The sequence below is a fragment of the Ixodes scapularis genome, unplaced genomic scaffold (genome assembly GCF_016920785.2).
Source record: "Ixodes scapularis isolate PalLabHiFi unplaced genomic scaffold, ASM1692078v2 PGA_scaffold1__304_contigs__length_218370807, whole genome shotgun sequence".
Classification (NCBI taxonomy): domain Eukaryota; kingdom Metazoa; phylum Arthropoda; class Arachnida; order Ixodida; family Ixodidae; genus Ixodes; species Ixodes scapularis.
The window spans coordinates 144,736,783-144,754,120 of NW_024609846.1; the positions used below are offsets into that span (position 1 = coordinate 144,736,783).

A 17,338-nucleotide genomic window follows, 5' to 3' on the forward strand; every position below is an offset into this window, starting at 1 on the left:
CCACAGCCATGCTCCGTCTGTTCTCATAAAAAAGGCGGACCTTCTCGTTTCTTGCCGCTATGGCCTTCTTCTGGCGAGGAGGCTCTTGGGAACTCAGCATCGCCTCCAGCTTGTCTTCCATAAGTTGATGTTCTGCGGCGATGTAAGTCAGAAACTTCCAGAACCCGGGATGAGCACCTCCGACCAGCTTCAGGAAGCGGGAATGTCACCCTGGCGTTCGATAAGACGGCGTTCGATAAAACGGCATTCGATGAAACGGTGTTCGATAAAACGGCATTCGATAAAACGGCATTCGATGAAACGGCTTCGATGAAACGGCGTTCGACGAAACGGCGTTCGATGAAATGTCCGGTCCCAGAAGTAAACAAACACGATGACACGGGCGTTTTTGCCGTCTTGAGAGCGCCGCCACGACATCGCCGCACGAGTAGGTGGATCTTCCCTTCTAGTACGTGCTGGGTTATCATAGCGACACACAACGAAAATTCACAGTCAAGGATAGCGCTTTTACGCGGAACGATGAGATGAACGCCGTCTACGACGACGATCACAACCGACGCCGTGTTTGCGGATAGGAGCACCCGACGCGTGACCGGCATGTAACGTGGTAACGCGCGCAACCCTTCTCCTCGACCTGCGATTGGTCTGTCGCTGCGGTTGTTTGTTTCCAACGCAGCGGAGGGACGCACGCACGTGAACGACACGTGCGTGCGTCCCTCCGTCGCTATGGCAACTGAAGGCTTTCGCTTCTTCCCGCTTCTTCGAGCAACTCGGCTCTGGAGCAACTGCCACGCGAGTGCCGCTTGCTGCTCGCGCCATCAGCGCCGTTATCTAGTGTCGCACAGGGAAGCGCGCTCGCTGCTCCGGTAGTCGGCGCGGCCGGCGGGCTGTGCCAGAAACCGCACTATAACCGGTATTTTCCTTCGCGCGCCTGCATTTTAAGCGGTATGTAAATACATGGAGTTCTATGGGAGGCGAACCGGTGGTTTAAAAAAACCGCGTTATACCCGGTCCTGCACTATAAGCGGTTACGTTGTAAGTGGTCTATACTGTATGTCAATGCGAGATGGCACAGTGTACGTATACGAGAGAGTGGTCAAGGTACCTATGCAGTTTGACTGCTTACCGACTCTTTAAAAAGCACAAAACAACCTAGATCTGAAGGAAACGTTTGCCATTAAAATGCCGACCCAGGATGTCCACCAGGCGACTGCCAGATGTGCCTACGCTTACAGACACCTAAAAGCGCAAGCAGAAGTCGAACCTTGATGAAATCCAGACGCAGGTCCGAGGCATTCTGGAGCGCCACGAGCACGTTGCGGTGGTTGATGGCGGCCTCCAGGTACTGGACGCACAGGTGCTCCAGGCGCCGCATGTGGAACTGCAAACATTTGTGGGAGCACTCATTTCGTAAGTGAGGAGCCGGGGTCTTGTTTTATGATGACGGCCATTATAGGGACATGCCAACGATGTTTGTGGCATTGACACTGCACCGGGCAGAAATCTCCAATGCCCCCCTCCGACGACACGTGGCAGGCGAGCCCGTGCGCCTGTAGAGCCCCTCAATGCTTTTTGTGTTTTAATGCAGAACGTGCTTTATGAGAAGCTTTCTATGGTATAATTGTCACGAACGAGCGTCATACCGGGCGTCATAGCGCGCATCATGAACGAATGATACGTTGGGAGTGTTATGAGCGTTAAAAGATAATATGTAATGTTTATATACAAAGTTCGAGCGACTCCCGGAATCTTGGAGCGACATCCGGCCAGTTACGTATTTGAACAACATCTCTTATTCGTTGTATATTTGTTAAGAACTTCGGGTTTTTGCCGGAAAAACCCTTTAATAGGATGAGACACGCATTATTATTGCTGTTTACAGGTTTAAAAATTTGCCCTGCTAAGGTGAAACAAATATTTTGGCTAGCTAAAGTTTTTCGCTCATACTTTGCTCTCATTAGTCGGAGGATGGCAAGCTTTTGTTCCCAGGAGATTGCCTTCGTATTCCCCGTCGAGGTGCCGGAGGTGCCGGGACTCTCCATCGTTGAGTGGCAATGTTTTGCCAAATCGGTGTTTGAGCGATTTGAACTTTTGCGCAAGAGCGACCACACCGAACAGCGACGCCGACACGGAACACAAAGCAAACAAAGAAAGCAAGCATGGCACCGAGTTTGCACTCAAGCTCGTCTTTCTTCGGTACAGAGTCTGGATTTAACAGAGGGGGCAACTGCTCGATGGCGGTGACATGGTTTGTGGGCCGCGGTTACAAAACGAGCTGCAGCCTCCAAGGAGAACTCGAAAGCGTTCACCTTCTGCAAACGTGTCCGCATCTCCGCCCAGTTTCCTGGCCACATTGGCCACGCGACAACCAAATTTAGGCGTACTTGCGCCAATCTGCCCAGGAGGCGTCTGTGGTTAAATTGCAAATGTTCCAATGGTTGGAGTTGCTCCCTCCTTTTAAATCTAGACTCTCCCCGGTCATCTCCGCCGGTACGTTGTCGCTAGCGCTCTAATTGCCCCCGTCGGCATGCCACTTTGGCTTCTCCGTGTGAGACGCGGAAAAGCTGCTTCATAAGGAGCGGGAAGCGGCCAACGATGCAGGAGCTGCCGCCAGCGGCCTTTTCAGCATCGTCTGCGGGCCATTCTGGATGGCTGCTCGGCCGCAGCAGGAAAGTGCAGAGGTCTGAGACTTCATAAACTCAGAATTTTACTGTTTTTTTAAATTATCACGAAATTTCTCTTTGCTATATGCACAGGAGCTGCTTAGTTTCCTTCGCTAAAAACAGACACAAATGCATTGAAAAAGTGCAAGCAGGAATGGTAAATCGTGATTGCTTCACTCCTATTTGGCTATAACCTACTTCGTTATAACTACGGTTTGGGGTTTTGGTTTAAACCAATAAAAACCAATAAAAGTAGGCCGAATTCATTTTCGGAAATTTGGGTTTAACTGAAAAGGGTCAGCTTTTAGGTTCGGCGTTTTCGATTTAAAACGATAAAAACAAATAAAAGTATGTCGAATCAATTTTTCTAAAATTTGGTGTTAACCGAAAAAGGCCACTTTGACCTTTCAGTCGAACCGCAGAGCCGTGGCGAAAAAGTGGAACGACAGTGTCTATTGAAACGTATCCAAATGTATCGGATACACGGATGCCATCACGACATTATGGTTTAATGTGCGCATCATCGATCGGAACGTGAAGTCCGAAATGCCCTTTGACTTTGCCATGAATGAGCCTGTTTTCAAAGTTATTGTAAGGGAGACTGATTTAATGCAAGCTCTACAGCCAGAGTTTAGTGAATACACGAAATATGTTGTGCTTCAAAATGTCGCACCATGTCTCTTTCGGTGGTCAGATTTGGTTGATTGGCCAATTGTAGCTCAGGCAGCGCTTCACCTCCTCAGCCTGCCAGTGCCCAGCATTATTCTCGAAGCTCAGAGTCGTATTAACAGAAAAGAAAGGGTGCAGATTAACGCGAACCTAGGAAAGTACATGTGTGTTTACTATAATAAGATCACATAATGTTGATGCACAGAAAGCGAATTTCCATGTTTTTGGGGCATAGGCTTCATATCTGACTTGTCTGTACTTCTGTTGTTGTTTTTTTCTTGTTTTTTTTACAGTTGCACACATTTGCCAAAAGTGTCCATTTATTTTTCAACGTATCTGTGCCGTTATTCTTTGAGTGATCACAAATATCAGAGCTACAAGGATTATCTGATCCGGTGTCCGTTGGTGTTTATTTCATATTCACCGATAAACGACGGTAAAATTTTGTGTGGATATATATACACCCAAAAAAAAAAAAAATGGAAATTGAATTTTAAAATAAATACCGAACAAAGTACGCCGAATTTTGAAAAAATAAAACCGGTCTCGACAGTAACAGATTTATTTTCTTACTAAATCAAATCTGTAGTAGTGTCGGTAGGGTGGCTTTTGTATCGACATTTATGTTTCACCAGAAAGAGCCTTCCGATAATGAGTACAATTGTAGCGTCGACTAATGTACCGTAGTATCCGGAGTCATCGCCCACCCCCGTTTTTAGCAAAAATCGATTTAAAAAAAAACAACAGAGTGATCGCTTACCCTTACAAATACCCCAACGCAGGCTCCACAAACTGCCAACATTCATCCTACCCGAATGACGCGGCCACAGAGATTACGGTTAGAAGACGTCCATGATGAAGTGAAACTAAAGAGGGAAAGACATTTCACTTTGTTTACACATTTCCTCCCCAATTTCTGCGACCCCGAAGTACTACATGCGTACGAAGGAAAAACGATGGAGATAACAAAATGTAAATTTGTTTTGCTTGCAAAAAAGTTTGTTCAAATAAAAAAAGAAAAGTCAGAAAGGTAACAGAAGCTTGTGTTACTGCTTGTGCTACCTTTCCGACTTTTTCTTTTTTTATCCGAACAAACTTTTTTTGCAAGCAAAACAAAGTTTCCTTTTGTTTTCTCCATCATTTTTCTTTCGTACTCCTACTTTGGGGTCGTGGAAATTAGGGAGGAAATGAGTAAACAAAGTGAAATGTCTTTCCTTCCTTTGCTTTACTTTGCCCATTCAGGGATCGCGAGGTGAGGGAACGCCCCATATCCTGGAATATAACTGCAGAGTGTAAGGTCAAAGTCTGTCTCCACCGAAAAAAGGTCGCGTCAAACCCGCTCCTTCTCCCGGAACGACGCGATCACGGTTGCTAAGGTTGGGCAATGCTTGAGACAAAGCCAACGGATAAATAAAGATTTGCTGGAAGGCCGCACACAGAGGTTTGTAAAACGTCCCATTTTGAGCTCCGTGTTCGTGGTGCCGTCCAGGCACGCAGCAAGACCGCCTCAGCCCGCGTTGGTAGCACGCCATGCACGGACGTACACATGTGTGCACCAAAAGATTAGGCAGAGACACTTAAGACTGCTTAGGTGTGGGAATGCAAAAGCATGATGCATGCACTAGGCACAGCTTTAGTCAGCCGAAACCGTGAAGCCGCCGTGGTGTCGGGGAAGCGTGCTCGTCTTGCACCCCAGAGGCCTGGGTTCAACTCCGACCCAGACCAAAATGTATAAAACTTCCTTTTCGCAGCCATTAATTTACTTTGTTTACAGGAACCTCCCTGAGAAATTTTTCGCAGACAATGGGAATCTAGGTGCCATTTCGCTGCTACAGACAACGCCCAGCCATTGGGAATTTACGTGCCGTTTCACTGCTACAGACACCGCCCAGCCAATGGGAATTTAGTTGCCGTTCTTGCCGGCTTTGCTTCATGAGACAGATAATGCTTTCGCATTAGAAGACAGTTGCACAAGAGCATGTTCTTTGTGACTGACAAGGCGCCCAAATTGGCCCAATGCCAAGGTATTGTCACGAATGACAATTAATGAGGCGACGATAACTGAAGGAATTAAATGTTTAATGGGGCGAACCTGTGCCCAAAGCAAAAAGGGAACAGAAGAAAACAACAGAGCATCGCGGGCGTCGATGTCGGCGAAATTGCAGGATCGAGCTCTGGGGCGAGACTGACTCCGGCTCGCCACGCGGAGCACCTTTTGTACCCGCGTGTTTCTCTGAAACATTCAGCCTAGAACGTTCGACTCGTAGAACATTCGTAACTGGATCGGACGAGAAGGCTCTTGACCATACGAGAATGCCAAGTACAAAGAGTACATAAAAGAAGTTTCCGCTCCCTGGTATCGAAACAGGATCCTTCGTGTGACAGCCAAGCATGCTAACCACTCGGCCACGCACGCACTCGCTCGGCAACACACGTGGCAGTATTTGCCAACGCAATCATCGTTCTTCCCGTTTCCCCAGCATCGCTCTCAGTTGCTTCTTTCTCTCGCTCGTTGAACCTTGTTGACTCTTCTTGTTTTTTTTTACTAAGAGAACATAGCAGTGTTACAAACATACTTTCAAAAAACAAACGTTTGCGCTGTATGCCGATCGGCGGTGTTCATCGAGCATATGCAAGCAACGGACTTTGCAATAGTCAAACATTCTTTCATGAACATTTCTTGCATAACACAGTAAAACTAATTTGAGTTCTAAGTTTAATGTGTCTCTTGTGCTGCCACACTAAATATGTGAAAAATTTTTTCTTTATAACATTTTGTGTTTACCAACAGAGACATGGCCCACCCCCGTTTCCTTTATGTATTTTAGGTGGCAGTTGGGTGGGCTACGACTTGGGGTATTAGGGCATAATGTTTTCCTAAGATACATGCGCACACTCTAGAGACAGCCTGAAAGGACTTTCGATATTGTAAATAAATAAATAAATAAATAAGAAAGTGGCGCTACTTTCATAGAGGCTTGGCACCTGAAGCAATGTTGTTTGAAAGGCCACCAAACGATGCCGATACTGTAGAAGTCAAAATGGCTAAAAGTAAGGCAGTTAACAACGAATGAAACTTCTCTGCTATCATTCTCACAAAACCCACAAGCTATGCCGCAACCTGCCTCGGTAGCACAGTCTAACCTCATTATACCAGACCTTGATTTTGACCAAGATTTCGGTTTGTTGTAAAAGGAGTATGTTGTATGCAGATATGTACAGCCCTGCGCGGATAACAGTTTGAGTATCCACATCCGATCCACATCCGCAGACTTTGTATCAGCATCCGAGCCGCATCCGCAAACTTTTTGCATTATTGTATCCGCATCTGCATACTTTGTATCCGTATCTGAACCGCATCCGCAAAATGTGGAACCATGTCAATGTTCTTGCTAACCACCAGAGGTTACGATTAAATCAGCGGAAATCATGCCGACCACGTTCTTCCCCCGCCGCACGTGGAATCGAAAACTTTCACCTGTGTCCCCGTAACTCTCCCCTGAAGTCTGAACGCCTAAAAAAAAAGGTCATAAAAAAATTTTAAAAAAGTTCAGAAAGAGAGAAGGAGAAGAAGTGCTAGGAAGACAAAATCCTTTCTGTGATGTTACCGAGCCTTTGTGGCCGCCTCGAGTCTCACGGTGTTTCGTGTCAGCCAGCGGGCAGATGCGCCGCTAAGTCAGTGTCCAAGGCCTAATCGGATCGACTAACATGTTGTTCGAAAAAGATCGCAGCTTGCAGGCGCCCAAATATATATATTGAAAAAAAACTTTTCTTTTGTTTGGGGCGGTTACAGAGAATGCGCGCGGCAGCCGCTGGCATTGCTGGTGCCCTGGCGTCGTAAGCGGATGAATATGAACTACCAGACTTTCTTGACTAGAACTCTAAGCATACAAAAAAGAAAGAGGCAATTTAAGGGCTGCCTATGTGCGTGCGCCGCTGATTCCGAAACTTTGCAAACCGTGACGCCACAGGGTCGCGCTCGCTGTCGAAGCACTTCTTTTGTTTTTGGTATCATGACCACACCACCCTCTGCGGAGAGGGGGAGGTGTCTTCTACTTTCTTGTGACTTGTTCGTTTGAGGTTTTCTTTGCCCGAGAAAGTTTTCCACTCTTTCACTGCCATAGAACTAGCTTTCTCGACACGATTGATGCCCTGCATTCTTTACTTTTACTTTTTCTATAGATAGCATTTTTGACGAGATGACATGCACTAACTGAAGTGATCTTTAGTAAGGATCAGATCTTTCTAAGGATCCCTATCGTTTCTTCGAAACATGTTTTTGTGGAAATACGTTTCGTGGACAACTTTTCACGGACATGCATTTCATGGACACACGGTTCGTCGACGCTGTACGTTTTGTGGGTACATGCCCCTGCGACGTTTTGTCGACAACGTATTTCTTCATTAAGCCGCTAAAAGCTAGCGCCTGCTTCACTAAGGCGTGCTTAACCAAACTGTGTCCCCCTCCCCCCTGAAATCCAGGCGAGACGCAAAAAGTTTGTTATGAATATAGCAGGGTTGTGTGCGACGAAACGTCTCAGGTTTTTCTATGAAACGAACACGGGGAGCCTTTCGATCAAACGTCGCATGTCGACGAAACAATCTGTAGATGAAACGTCAGTCGACGGACTGAATGTCACCGGCAAAAATTTAGATCCCGATCCACGGATATCCACATCTGTAGCCCCTGACATCCGCATCCGATCCGCAATCCGCCAAAATCCGTCCAAATTTTATCCGCATCTGCCAGTTTACTGCGGATATCCGCGGATAATTTGCGGATATGCAGGGCTCTACAGATATGAAGCTGAGTCAATGGTATGTAGAGGGAAACCAAACGAACTTCACAAATTGGTATGTTATATCCAAATGTCTGCTGTAATGAGCTTAGACTGTATAGCGAGTTTCAATCCGAATTTCGATTATAATGACTTCATAAATTATTAACCACATCAGTTCCTTTAAAGTAGTTATGCACTAACAGCATTTTTGGCTTCAACACATTTTCCTTAAACCTTTTATGAGCAGGCCCTTAACTGGATGCAAAGACAAATTAGTTTTTTGTTTCGCATAACTAAGACTCTACAAACTAGGTACACCCTGCATCAAATTCATACTTCATTCTTTGTTCTTCACTCACCTAGTAGGCAATAATGCGAGGGGCAAATAACACCGACAAAAATGCACTGCTTTCATTTTCAGAACAAACAGTTTTTGGAGACAAACATAGCAAGTATACTGAGCTGTGCCCCTTGCAAACATTTTAAGAATTACTATGTAGAACAAAGTTCCTCCTTTTAAAGTTGAGGAAAAATGACTCACTTGAACTGCGAGCCTGTAGACGTCCATCATGAGGAGAACAATTCGGTCGCTCATGGGGTCACGACCTGGGAGGCAAACAATCGGACAAGGACTTCGCCTCAGCCCCACGCACTTGCGCTACACTCCCGGTCACAAACCGCTGTGTGCCATTGAACCGAAGCATCACAAATTTGAACAATTTTCCCATGCCTTTTCCTTTTGCTGAACATTCAAAAGAACACCATAACACTCTCTGCATGCTTACTTCATATTGACTGAGCTACGCTGCCGTGTTATACATTAACAACACAGAGACGAGAAAAAACAAGTTATATGCAAGTAAGCGCAAACCCTTTATTTTTCCCAGTCTACTCAACAGCAAATCACCACAGGCAGGGAAAAAGAATATGAAAATAGAAAAGAAAAGATAAAGAGAAACAGAGATAAATACATTATACACCAATTTGCAGGTGTCCAAGACAGCAAAGTGCCACAAGCTCACCATGGTCACAGTGTGACGCGCGTGTGGCTGGTGAGGATTATGCAAAGTGCCTTCCGAGCTATAGTCTGCACACTATACACGTTTAAAGGTGAAAACCTCACGCAATCCGGAGTGCCTACAGGTCCAAACTATACGGGGATTTGTTTCTTCAAGGTCGTTCGTTATGGGAGATGCGACATATTTTATGAATTACAGATTATGTTAATGATGATTTCTGTATGATGCAAGGTTCCTTGTGCGCTAATAAAGCCGGCACGTTTCACTATCTGCCACGTACAAGAATTTTCTACATGTGGGCTATACACCAGCTATGGACTATGCTTGGGACGTGCACTCTTCACTGGGTGAGGAGATTCTACGGAAAAACGTTTTTCTTCGGCCGAAATTCGCTGCTGTGAACTAGTTAGTATGCACGCCTCACGGTCATGTAACCCTCATGTGGCAACGAATCAGCTTTAACGACTCGCAGTGCCTGCCGCAACCCGTCGTAAAGTGAAACAGAGTAAGAATGGCTTTGACTCAACACCTACGCCCCCTCCAGTTTTCCCACCTGTAAGGACAGGCTTTCCCTAACTGCCCCAGTTAGGGAATCTCCATCCCTATGCCGTCGTCCCCACCCCTTCCCTTTGTCCCCAGGCTCCGGAGAGAGGCGGCGGCTCACTCACTCTTGCGGGTAGGGTCGATGCGATCCGTGTAGATGTATGTGAGCACCAGCTCGAAGGCCTCGGGCACTGCGTCGGGCAGCCGCACCTGCAGGATCGGTGGCCCCATGGGGCCCCAGGGGGCCAGCTCGGGGTTGCCCTCCACCTGCGAGGGGGAGGGGATTTGTTCACGGAGCTGACCTCCGAAATACTGTTAAGCAGTATTGTGCAAATATTAAAATTTTCTAATAGTAGTTTCTAATAATACGCTATTCAATATTCGCTTCGAGGAGAACTGCAATCCGAAGTGTTAATCGCCGCTGGTCAGCCCCGCTGAGTGCACTTTTCACCGAACATCCGTGCACTGCGGGCGAAGCGATACCCGCACAGCTCGCATCCTCCGCGAGTAATTCCTTACAGTGCACGCGTGCTCAGTGGGAAGCGCACTCAACAGGGCTAAGGCGCCGATTATGCAAAAAGGTTATACACGGGAACAACTTTTCCTGGCATTTCCAAAGAAGTGCAGACTGCGCGAGAACAGCTGGGCCATGGAGGAAAAAAAGCTTCTGAAGGCGACACGAGGCCACTAGAGGTGAAGCAAGAAGAATGAAGGGACGTGCCCCCAACCACGACCAGAACCAAGAGATGCTATTGGATGAAAAGGAGAGCTGACTCAGCAGCTCTTTTGGTCACCCTCAGGGGGCCCCGAGGGCGACCAAAACAGCTGTTGAGTCAGCTCCCCTCATTGTCTAATAGAGTCTCTCGGTTTTGGTCATTGTTGAGCGCATGTCCCTTTGCACTTCTTGCTTCACCTCTGGTGGCCTCATGTCGCCTCCAGAAGCTTCCTAACTCCGTGGGTCTAGCCGAATTGCCTGCGGCCACTGAATGGCATTAAAGGGCAACTCCGCTCAATTCCGAAGATTTTGGGATAATGATTGATTTCGAATTAAAAAGCCCTAGTAAAACACACTACGTCGTTTGCTTCGCGAAAAATGGGATATATAATTTTAAATCTGATTTCAAACACGAGCGGAAATCGAAACCGAAACTTCGGCTCCGTCCAGCAACATTGGCCTCGGGCCGCCAAATACATGGCCATCACGTGGTACGAGATGTCACGTGATCCTCGGCCCAACGACGGGCAAGATTGGGGCGGGCGTGTGGCAGGCGCGAGTGTCGCCTGCACCGCACTCTTCGCCACGTCTGCACAACTGCGGCATAAGTGTGCGCGCATGTGGTGTCCGTAGTGTGGATGAAACTCCGAGAGACAATAATCACAATCGGTGAGACGACGACGGTGGTTGTGACGCGGAAGACGGCGGTAACGGCGGGACCACGGCGGGCGGCCGGACGGCTCCCAAGAAACGCGCTGCGCAGGCGCAATACGCCAATCACGTGGACACTGCTGAGCGCCGAGAGGCAACGTTGCTGACGTCATGGCCATGTAGATGGCGTTTAGCTCACCAATGTTGGCTCCGCCCATGCCGTAGCCTTGACTGCGCTGTTGGTTGCGCCTGAATTCGCCCGCTCAAGTCAGCCGATTTCGGCAACTTGGCGAGTTGCAAAGTTTGCCGGACCGTTTAAGAAACATTTAGACAGAACTGCGTCGTAAGATTTCACGTGTGGTCTTCCTAGGCGATACTGAAGAGGACTGCATTGTTTTTTCAAAACCAAAAATGAAGCGGAGTTGCCCTTTAAAGAAGAAACGATGAGGGTACATGCGAGTCTCTGGTCGGTGCTCGAGGGGTGCAAGGGCGTGGGCGCACAAAGCTTTGGCTTTCTGAGGCACGAGAGCACAGACACCCGTAACTTTGGGTTCATTGTCAATGAAAGTTGTCTCCAAGTATAGTAGGGGCATCGCACTTACGTCGACGAGAGCCTGGGCTTCCTGCTTTTCCCGAGCCTTGCGAATCTTGTCCCGGAGCCATGCAGACCTTGCGGCCACAAAGCCGACGTGGGCCGGCACTGGGACCTCTTCCTGGTTAGGACACGGGGAACAAAGGAATGCCAAAACAAATTACGCGAATTGACGCATGCGAAATGCAAACGAGTATGTTCGAGCCCGGTTACAGCGAAGACGACAGAAAACCAACGGAAGTTTCTTTTGCCACGTCTGCATTTTGTTATGGTACGAGGAATATTCGACTTGCGAGGTCTCCTTTTTTTTTCTTTTTTCTCTGGAACACGAGTGACTATAGTTCCCCGGAGGTTGGGAGATCCTGTGCTTCTGAACTATTTCATTCGACATAAACCCCGATAAACCACAACATTTTGTCAGACACCAAAAGCTGGTAGCGAAAGGCACCGAATCTGTGGGAAAAAATGAAGCCCAAAGAAACACCCGGAATATGAAGAAAAAAAAAACCCAGAAAACACAGAATCCTAGCCACAACCGAGTGCTAAGTTGCTGCAAACGTGAGAAGCACACTAAAGCAGGGAGGTAAAGCTGTTTCCAAGCCTAGTCCCAGCCCAACAAAAAAAAGACACACAGATACTACAGGGCTTTCCGCCTATAACAATCATAAGAAAACCCAAAAATTCAATCGTTACAACCGATTACCATTATGTCTGTACTAGAAACCGAGCGTTTCTGGTCTAGAAACTATAGAAACAATCATCATAAGCAGTACATCGTTACGAGTGGATTGCACCATACATTGGCAGGTTTAGACACACTCACACATTTGCATACGAAACAGGGGGACGAAAACGAGGGGGGAGGCTTACCCTTCCAAGGAGGAACTGGACGTCGCAGAACTGCTGTGTCTCGAGCAGGCGCCCAAAGTCGTCGTGGAGGGTGCACTTGGGGTAGCAGGAGAACTGGAAGCGGAACATCTCCCGGCTCCGCACATTGTTGTCCACCGTGCCCCCAAACACGTACATGGCATCCCCGACCACGGCCGCAGCATGGAACAGCCGTCCGGAGGGGACCTGCGGAAACATCCGGCGTTTGTTGGCGTGCGTCTGACCGGTGCGTTTGGTGCCCTATCTATACCGCCGGAGCATCGAAAATGGCCCACGAAGCGGCAACGAATAACGTCGAGGAGCTGTCGGACGTCGCGATCCTGGCAGCTGGTCGTAGAAGTTCCGGCAAAGAGTAAGAGCAAATTGGAGTGTTGCGGTTGTTGGGGCGTCTCGACCCAAGACCGCTATGGTTTTTGTCGCCTGGCTGGCGGCAGAGCGACCCACAGAGGAAGAGTGGTGTGCTGTATTCGCCTAAGCCACCGTGCTGCCACCAGGATTATCAACTGGCGACTAAATGGGCCAATGAGGACACTACACTGCAGGGTTGGTAGCTACAATGTGCCCTCCGTCACTGATGCAGCTGCACACGCTAGCATATGCCGCGAGAAAAGCTTGCCGTCTTCTTACTTTTCTGCAAGCTCGTTGGGCGAGCACTATGCAGAGGGCAGTCGCGAGCCACAGGGATAACGGGAGTTCCATCTCAGACGTCGTATATGCTGGACGTTCCACATGACCAACGTTAATCGAAGGTTGTTAATATTTTCTGGCATTTAATGATGCTAAAAACAAACAGGGAACATGCTGCTTAGATTTAGCAAAAAATCGTCCATCTGAAAACTGCAAAAACCACCCTTTAATGTACAATGGCCGGCATAAGAAATACTTAGGTTTTCCTATCTTCATTTTTGCAAACAGGGTCAAGAATCAAAATCATAAAACGATTCCACCAAGTATTTATTCAATACAATCGTAGACACATGTTGTTAGAAGGTTCATGTTCTTTGCAACATTGACAGATAAAAGATATTGGTACAGTCGAATCTCATTAATTCAAACTCTCTTAATTCAAACTAACATGCAGGTCCCATCCTATGTGTCTCTATGGAAGGAAACTCCCGGTAATTCAAACTCTGCTTTATTCGAGCAAATTTTTGGTCCCCCTCGAATTTAAATTAACGAGATTAGACTGTATTTTCTCTAGTACAATTTGAGCCCTGTCGACCACCTGCCTCCATGCCGTGGCACTCGCTCTGTGCCGCTCGCATCATCGCCTTGCACCAGTGTGCCCAAAGCAGCATCTGACGCGGCAGAGCATCTCGGTTAAGTCAAAGGGCTCAAAAATTTCGCTCACTACGTATTATGGGTCGACCTTCATAGGCGACGATGTTGATCCAAATTTCAAAAGACAGTGCCGAAAAAGGAAACCTACATATGAATAAATATAGTAACCTGGAAGAACAGCAGCACTGCATTCGTAGCCAATAAACTAAAAAAAGTACCGTATCCCAAAATTTTGGCGGTTTTTAAACCAAACCACAGAAGGCACACGGCACGCCCCAGGCAACGAGCGACGTCTAAATACGACCACCCGCGAATCCTTAAACGCGCAACCAAAACCTTCGTTACAAGGTGTGGTCTTCGCAGTAAGCCTCCATCAAACTGCAGGAAGCTCGGCGGGAATTCGAGCCCACGAACCATAAATATGTAAATTGGCACTTTTGTCTTGAAGCCACTCAATTAGCCCAATGCCTGTAAATTCCATGTTTTATGGCACATAAAGCAATTACTCGGGGACGAACACGCAAAGGTGACCTATTGTCCGGCGAAGAGCGCTCTTTCGTGCTACCTTCGGAGAAACACCATTAAGGCTCGGCCTTGCAATCACATGCAACAGAGTGCATTGCAACCAATCACGACTGCTTACAACGAGAATACACTGGCACCATCTATTGGGTGGCCCTAAGACACTTCCAATCCGCCAAATCTTCCGATATATTATGCATCGTTCCTTCAGTGCGGGTTCAAAATGTGCGTGTTAAGTAGAGAGCCTGTATTAAAGAGAGGGTCTGTTTATAGACCACAGGGAGCGTTTCAAACTTAATGGCGGACGCCTCTGTCGGAGATGGGTCGTAAGTAGGGTTACGTGTTTTCGGGGTTTATTTTCCTTCTGAGTCGGGGGTGTTTTTTCGGGTTTTTTTTTCTGGCCTACATTCAATGCTTTTCAGTGTCAAATTCTGGGGTGAGAAAAACAGCCGGCATTTATCGGGATTTACGCTCAAGAAAATAAGAAACGGGATTGTGATTTTTCCCAACCTTTGGAGAGCGTCGGCTATAATCTGAATACTTTGATGTCGTATATGGGCCGTAAAGAAACGAAAATAGGATAGGGGATCTGGTTTCTGAAAAATGACACAGCCTCGCGGGAAGTTCATTGGGTTCCATTTAGGTTTAATATAAAATGAAACTGTAAACATAAATTTTCATCTTGCGTAGCTTTGGCGTTTCCTAGTCAAGGACAGCTCCAATTCAGTTTTGTTTGGTTTTCATCGATCTTGATAAAACTGTCTTGGGGGTTAATTTTCGCGATTTATTAGCACCAAACACAGAACCCCAGCCACAAGTGTGCATGCGCTCCGGTTTCGCGTGGCAAAGAGGAAAGCGGGTGGAATGGCGGAGGGGTTTGCAGATGATCTGACACTTTCGGCACCTCCTCGCAGCTCACATTGCAAATGTGGCCCTTAAACCGGTGGTGGGAAACACTCCATAATACAGGCTCTCAAGCGTTCTCTCAATGCAAGCAATCGCAGGTGGTCATTGCGCACTCAACCACACTCGAACGCAAACGTGTGAACCGGAGTCTGTGAGATGTCAAGAAAGGGTAACCTGGCTGTCTGCAGACGGCTGGATGATGGACCACGTCTGCGAGTCCAGGTCAAAACTGAAAGGGAGAAGAAGAGCAGACCGACACTAATTGATCACGCTGTCCACCCACGCTGCACTTCTACCGGGAAGGATGCCTACCGGCCCCCGCTCGTCGTTCCAAGTCCGTGAATTCGAAAAATGCGCAAATAAAATTCAGAGAATGTGTCGATTATAAAGGGACGTGTTGCGAGGACTTTATAAATGCACCCATGGCTTCGCCAGGAGCGAACATCACAAGATTAGGTCTCGCAAAGATGCAGCCAGAGGAGTGCAGCTTTCCAAAAAGGTGTTTTTTTGAGAGGTGGGTTTGTCGTGTTAGAAGAGAAACACTCGACTGGATCGAGAGTGATCCCCCGAGGCAATTTTAATAGAGGTGACATTAGCTTACGCTCACACGAGCAACAAAATACCAAACAAACACCGATCTTGAACTGACTCGTATCTACCGAGAAAGTCCGCCGTAAAATCAAGCAAAAACTGTGTTTTTGTGTCTCCGTCTACAGTCTCAACCTACAGATGTTGAGTCAGCACTAGCTCTCCTCAGCTCTCACAATTTCATCACTGATGCTGAGATGAATTCAAAACATTGAATTTTCCTAATTAACCCTTTGACGGTCGTTATGGCGGCAATTACACATTTGAGAGTGCCCGCCTAAATGCGAAACTATAAGCAATGCGAGAGGTGTGCTGCTATTTGTTGCATCTTTGGAAAACTATAAGCGTTATATTTGCACTGTGTTTCCCTTCTCTGGGGCTATTTATTAGTTTCTAAATTAGATGCTCCGCATACATGATATGCGCGAGATGGTCGCTTTGTACATCAGCCGCCCTGGTGGTAGTCCCGACTGAAGTGCCGACTCTTCAGATTCAGTTTTTTAACGCTTCTCAGAATTTAATTTAGAGGATGAGACCTTACCATCCGAAAGAGGAGCTTTATAAAGTACCTCCGGTTAGGAAACTGAAACTGTCGGAATGTTGCGGAAGAGGACGTATTAAAATCAAACCGAATGAAACAAAGGTGACAAATTTTCACACACAATATTTCTATTTGATGCTTCTAAACCTGAGCAACTTACAGCACTGTAAGTGCTCCCACTAGACAAATAAAAGCAAAACCGTGCATTGGCCCTTTCTTTATACTATTTCTTTGGAAATAAAATCTGACCACTGAAAAGCATCAATTGTTGGTTAGTTGGTACGCACGTAAAACCCCGGTTATATACAGGGTTCCACGTTTCCGGTGAGAACCAATAAATGCCAAAAGGTAACCCTTGAGCCCTTGTAATCAAAATAGGGAGAAACCCAAAAATCTCTAATCAAACAAGAAAAAAACCATTCACCGAAATTAATCTTTATCTACAGGTTTATTTTTTGTTCGTCCAAGACACAGTCCCACCGATTTGTCCGCCAGGCCGTTTCTTCCTTGAGAGCCATACCCATCGTCCCATTCCCTTCCCTCGTCAGTACCGGGACGTCTTCCGGGTAATTCGGGTCATCCTCACGCTCTCTAAAGGTCAGGGAAGCCCACGCCCCATTTTCTTCGACGTAAACCTTTGATTCTTTGTCGGATGTCAAAATCGACGCCGAAAAACGCGGAACCCGTAGAAAAAGGGATTAGCCCCGAAAAAACACTCTCCAACCGAAACAAAATAAAGCCCGAAAATGAGGAAGCCCAATTACGAACGACGTCTGACCGCAAGCACAGATGCCCGAAGCAGAGACACCCACCAGTGGAGGTCGTTGGGTAGCGTGCTGTCGGCCGTCCCGCCGAAGACGTAGAGGTGGCGATCGAAGGCGACCATCGTGTGCCCGTAGCGCCTCGTCGGGGGAGCCGGCGCCCCGCGTAAAATGTGCTCCGTCGATATTCTGCTCCAGCTGAAAGCAGACGGGAGAGC

General features: G+C 47.3%; 1 protein-coding gene across 1 annotated transcript in view; it reads right to left on the reverse strand.

Moving 5' to 3' along the window:
* The window catches only part of LOC120839727 (leucine-zipper-like transcriptional regulator 1), a 50,632-nt gene that overhangs the window by 16,956 nt on the left and 16,338 nt on the right, over positions 1-17,338 (reverse strand). The window contains exons 7-13 of the mRNA XM_040210086.1: positions 17,172-17,318; positions 15,405-15,459; positions 12,504-12,707; positions 11,644-11,754; positions 9,801-9,942; positions 8,655-8,719; positions 1,265-1,381 (exon numbers count right to left, since the gene is read on the reverse strand). Coding sequence (XP_040066020.1) covers positions 1,265-1,381; positions 8,655-8,719; positions 9,801-9,942; positions 11,644-11,754; positions 12,504-12,707; positions 15,405-15,459; positions 17,172-17,318 — 841 coding nt within the window. The remainder of the gene's footprint in view (positions 1-1,264; positions 1,382-8,654; positions 8,720-9,800; positions 9,943-11,643; positions 11,755-12,503; positions 12,708-15,404; positions 15,460-17,171; positions 17,319-17,338) is intronic.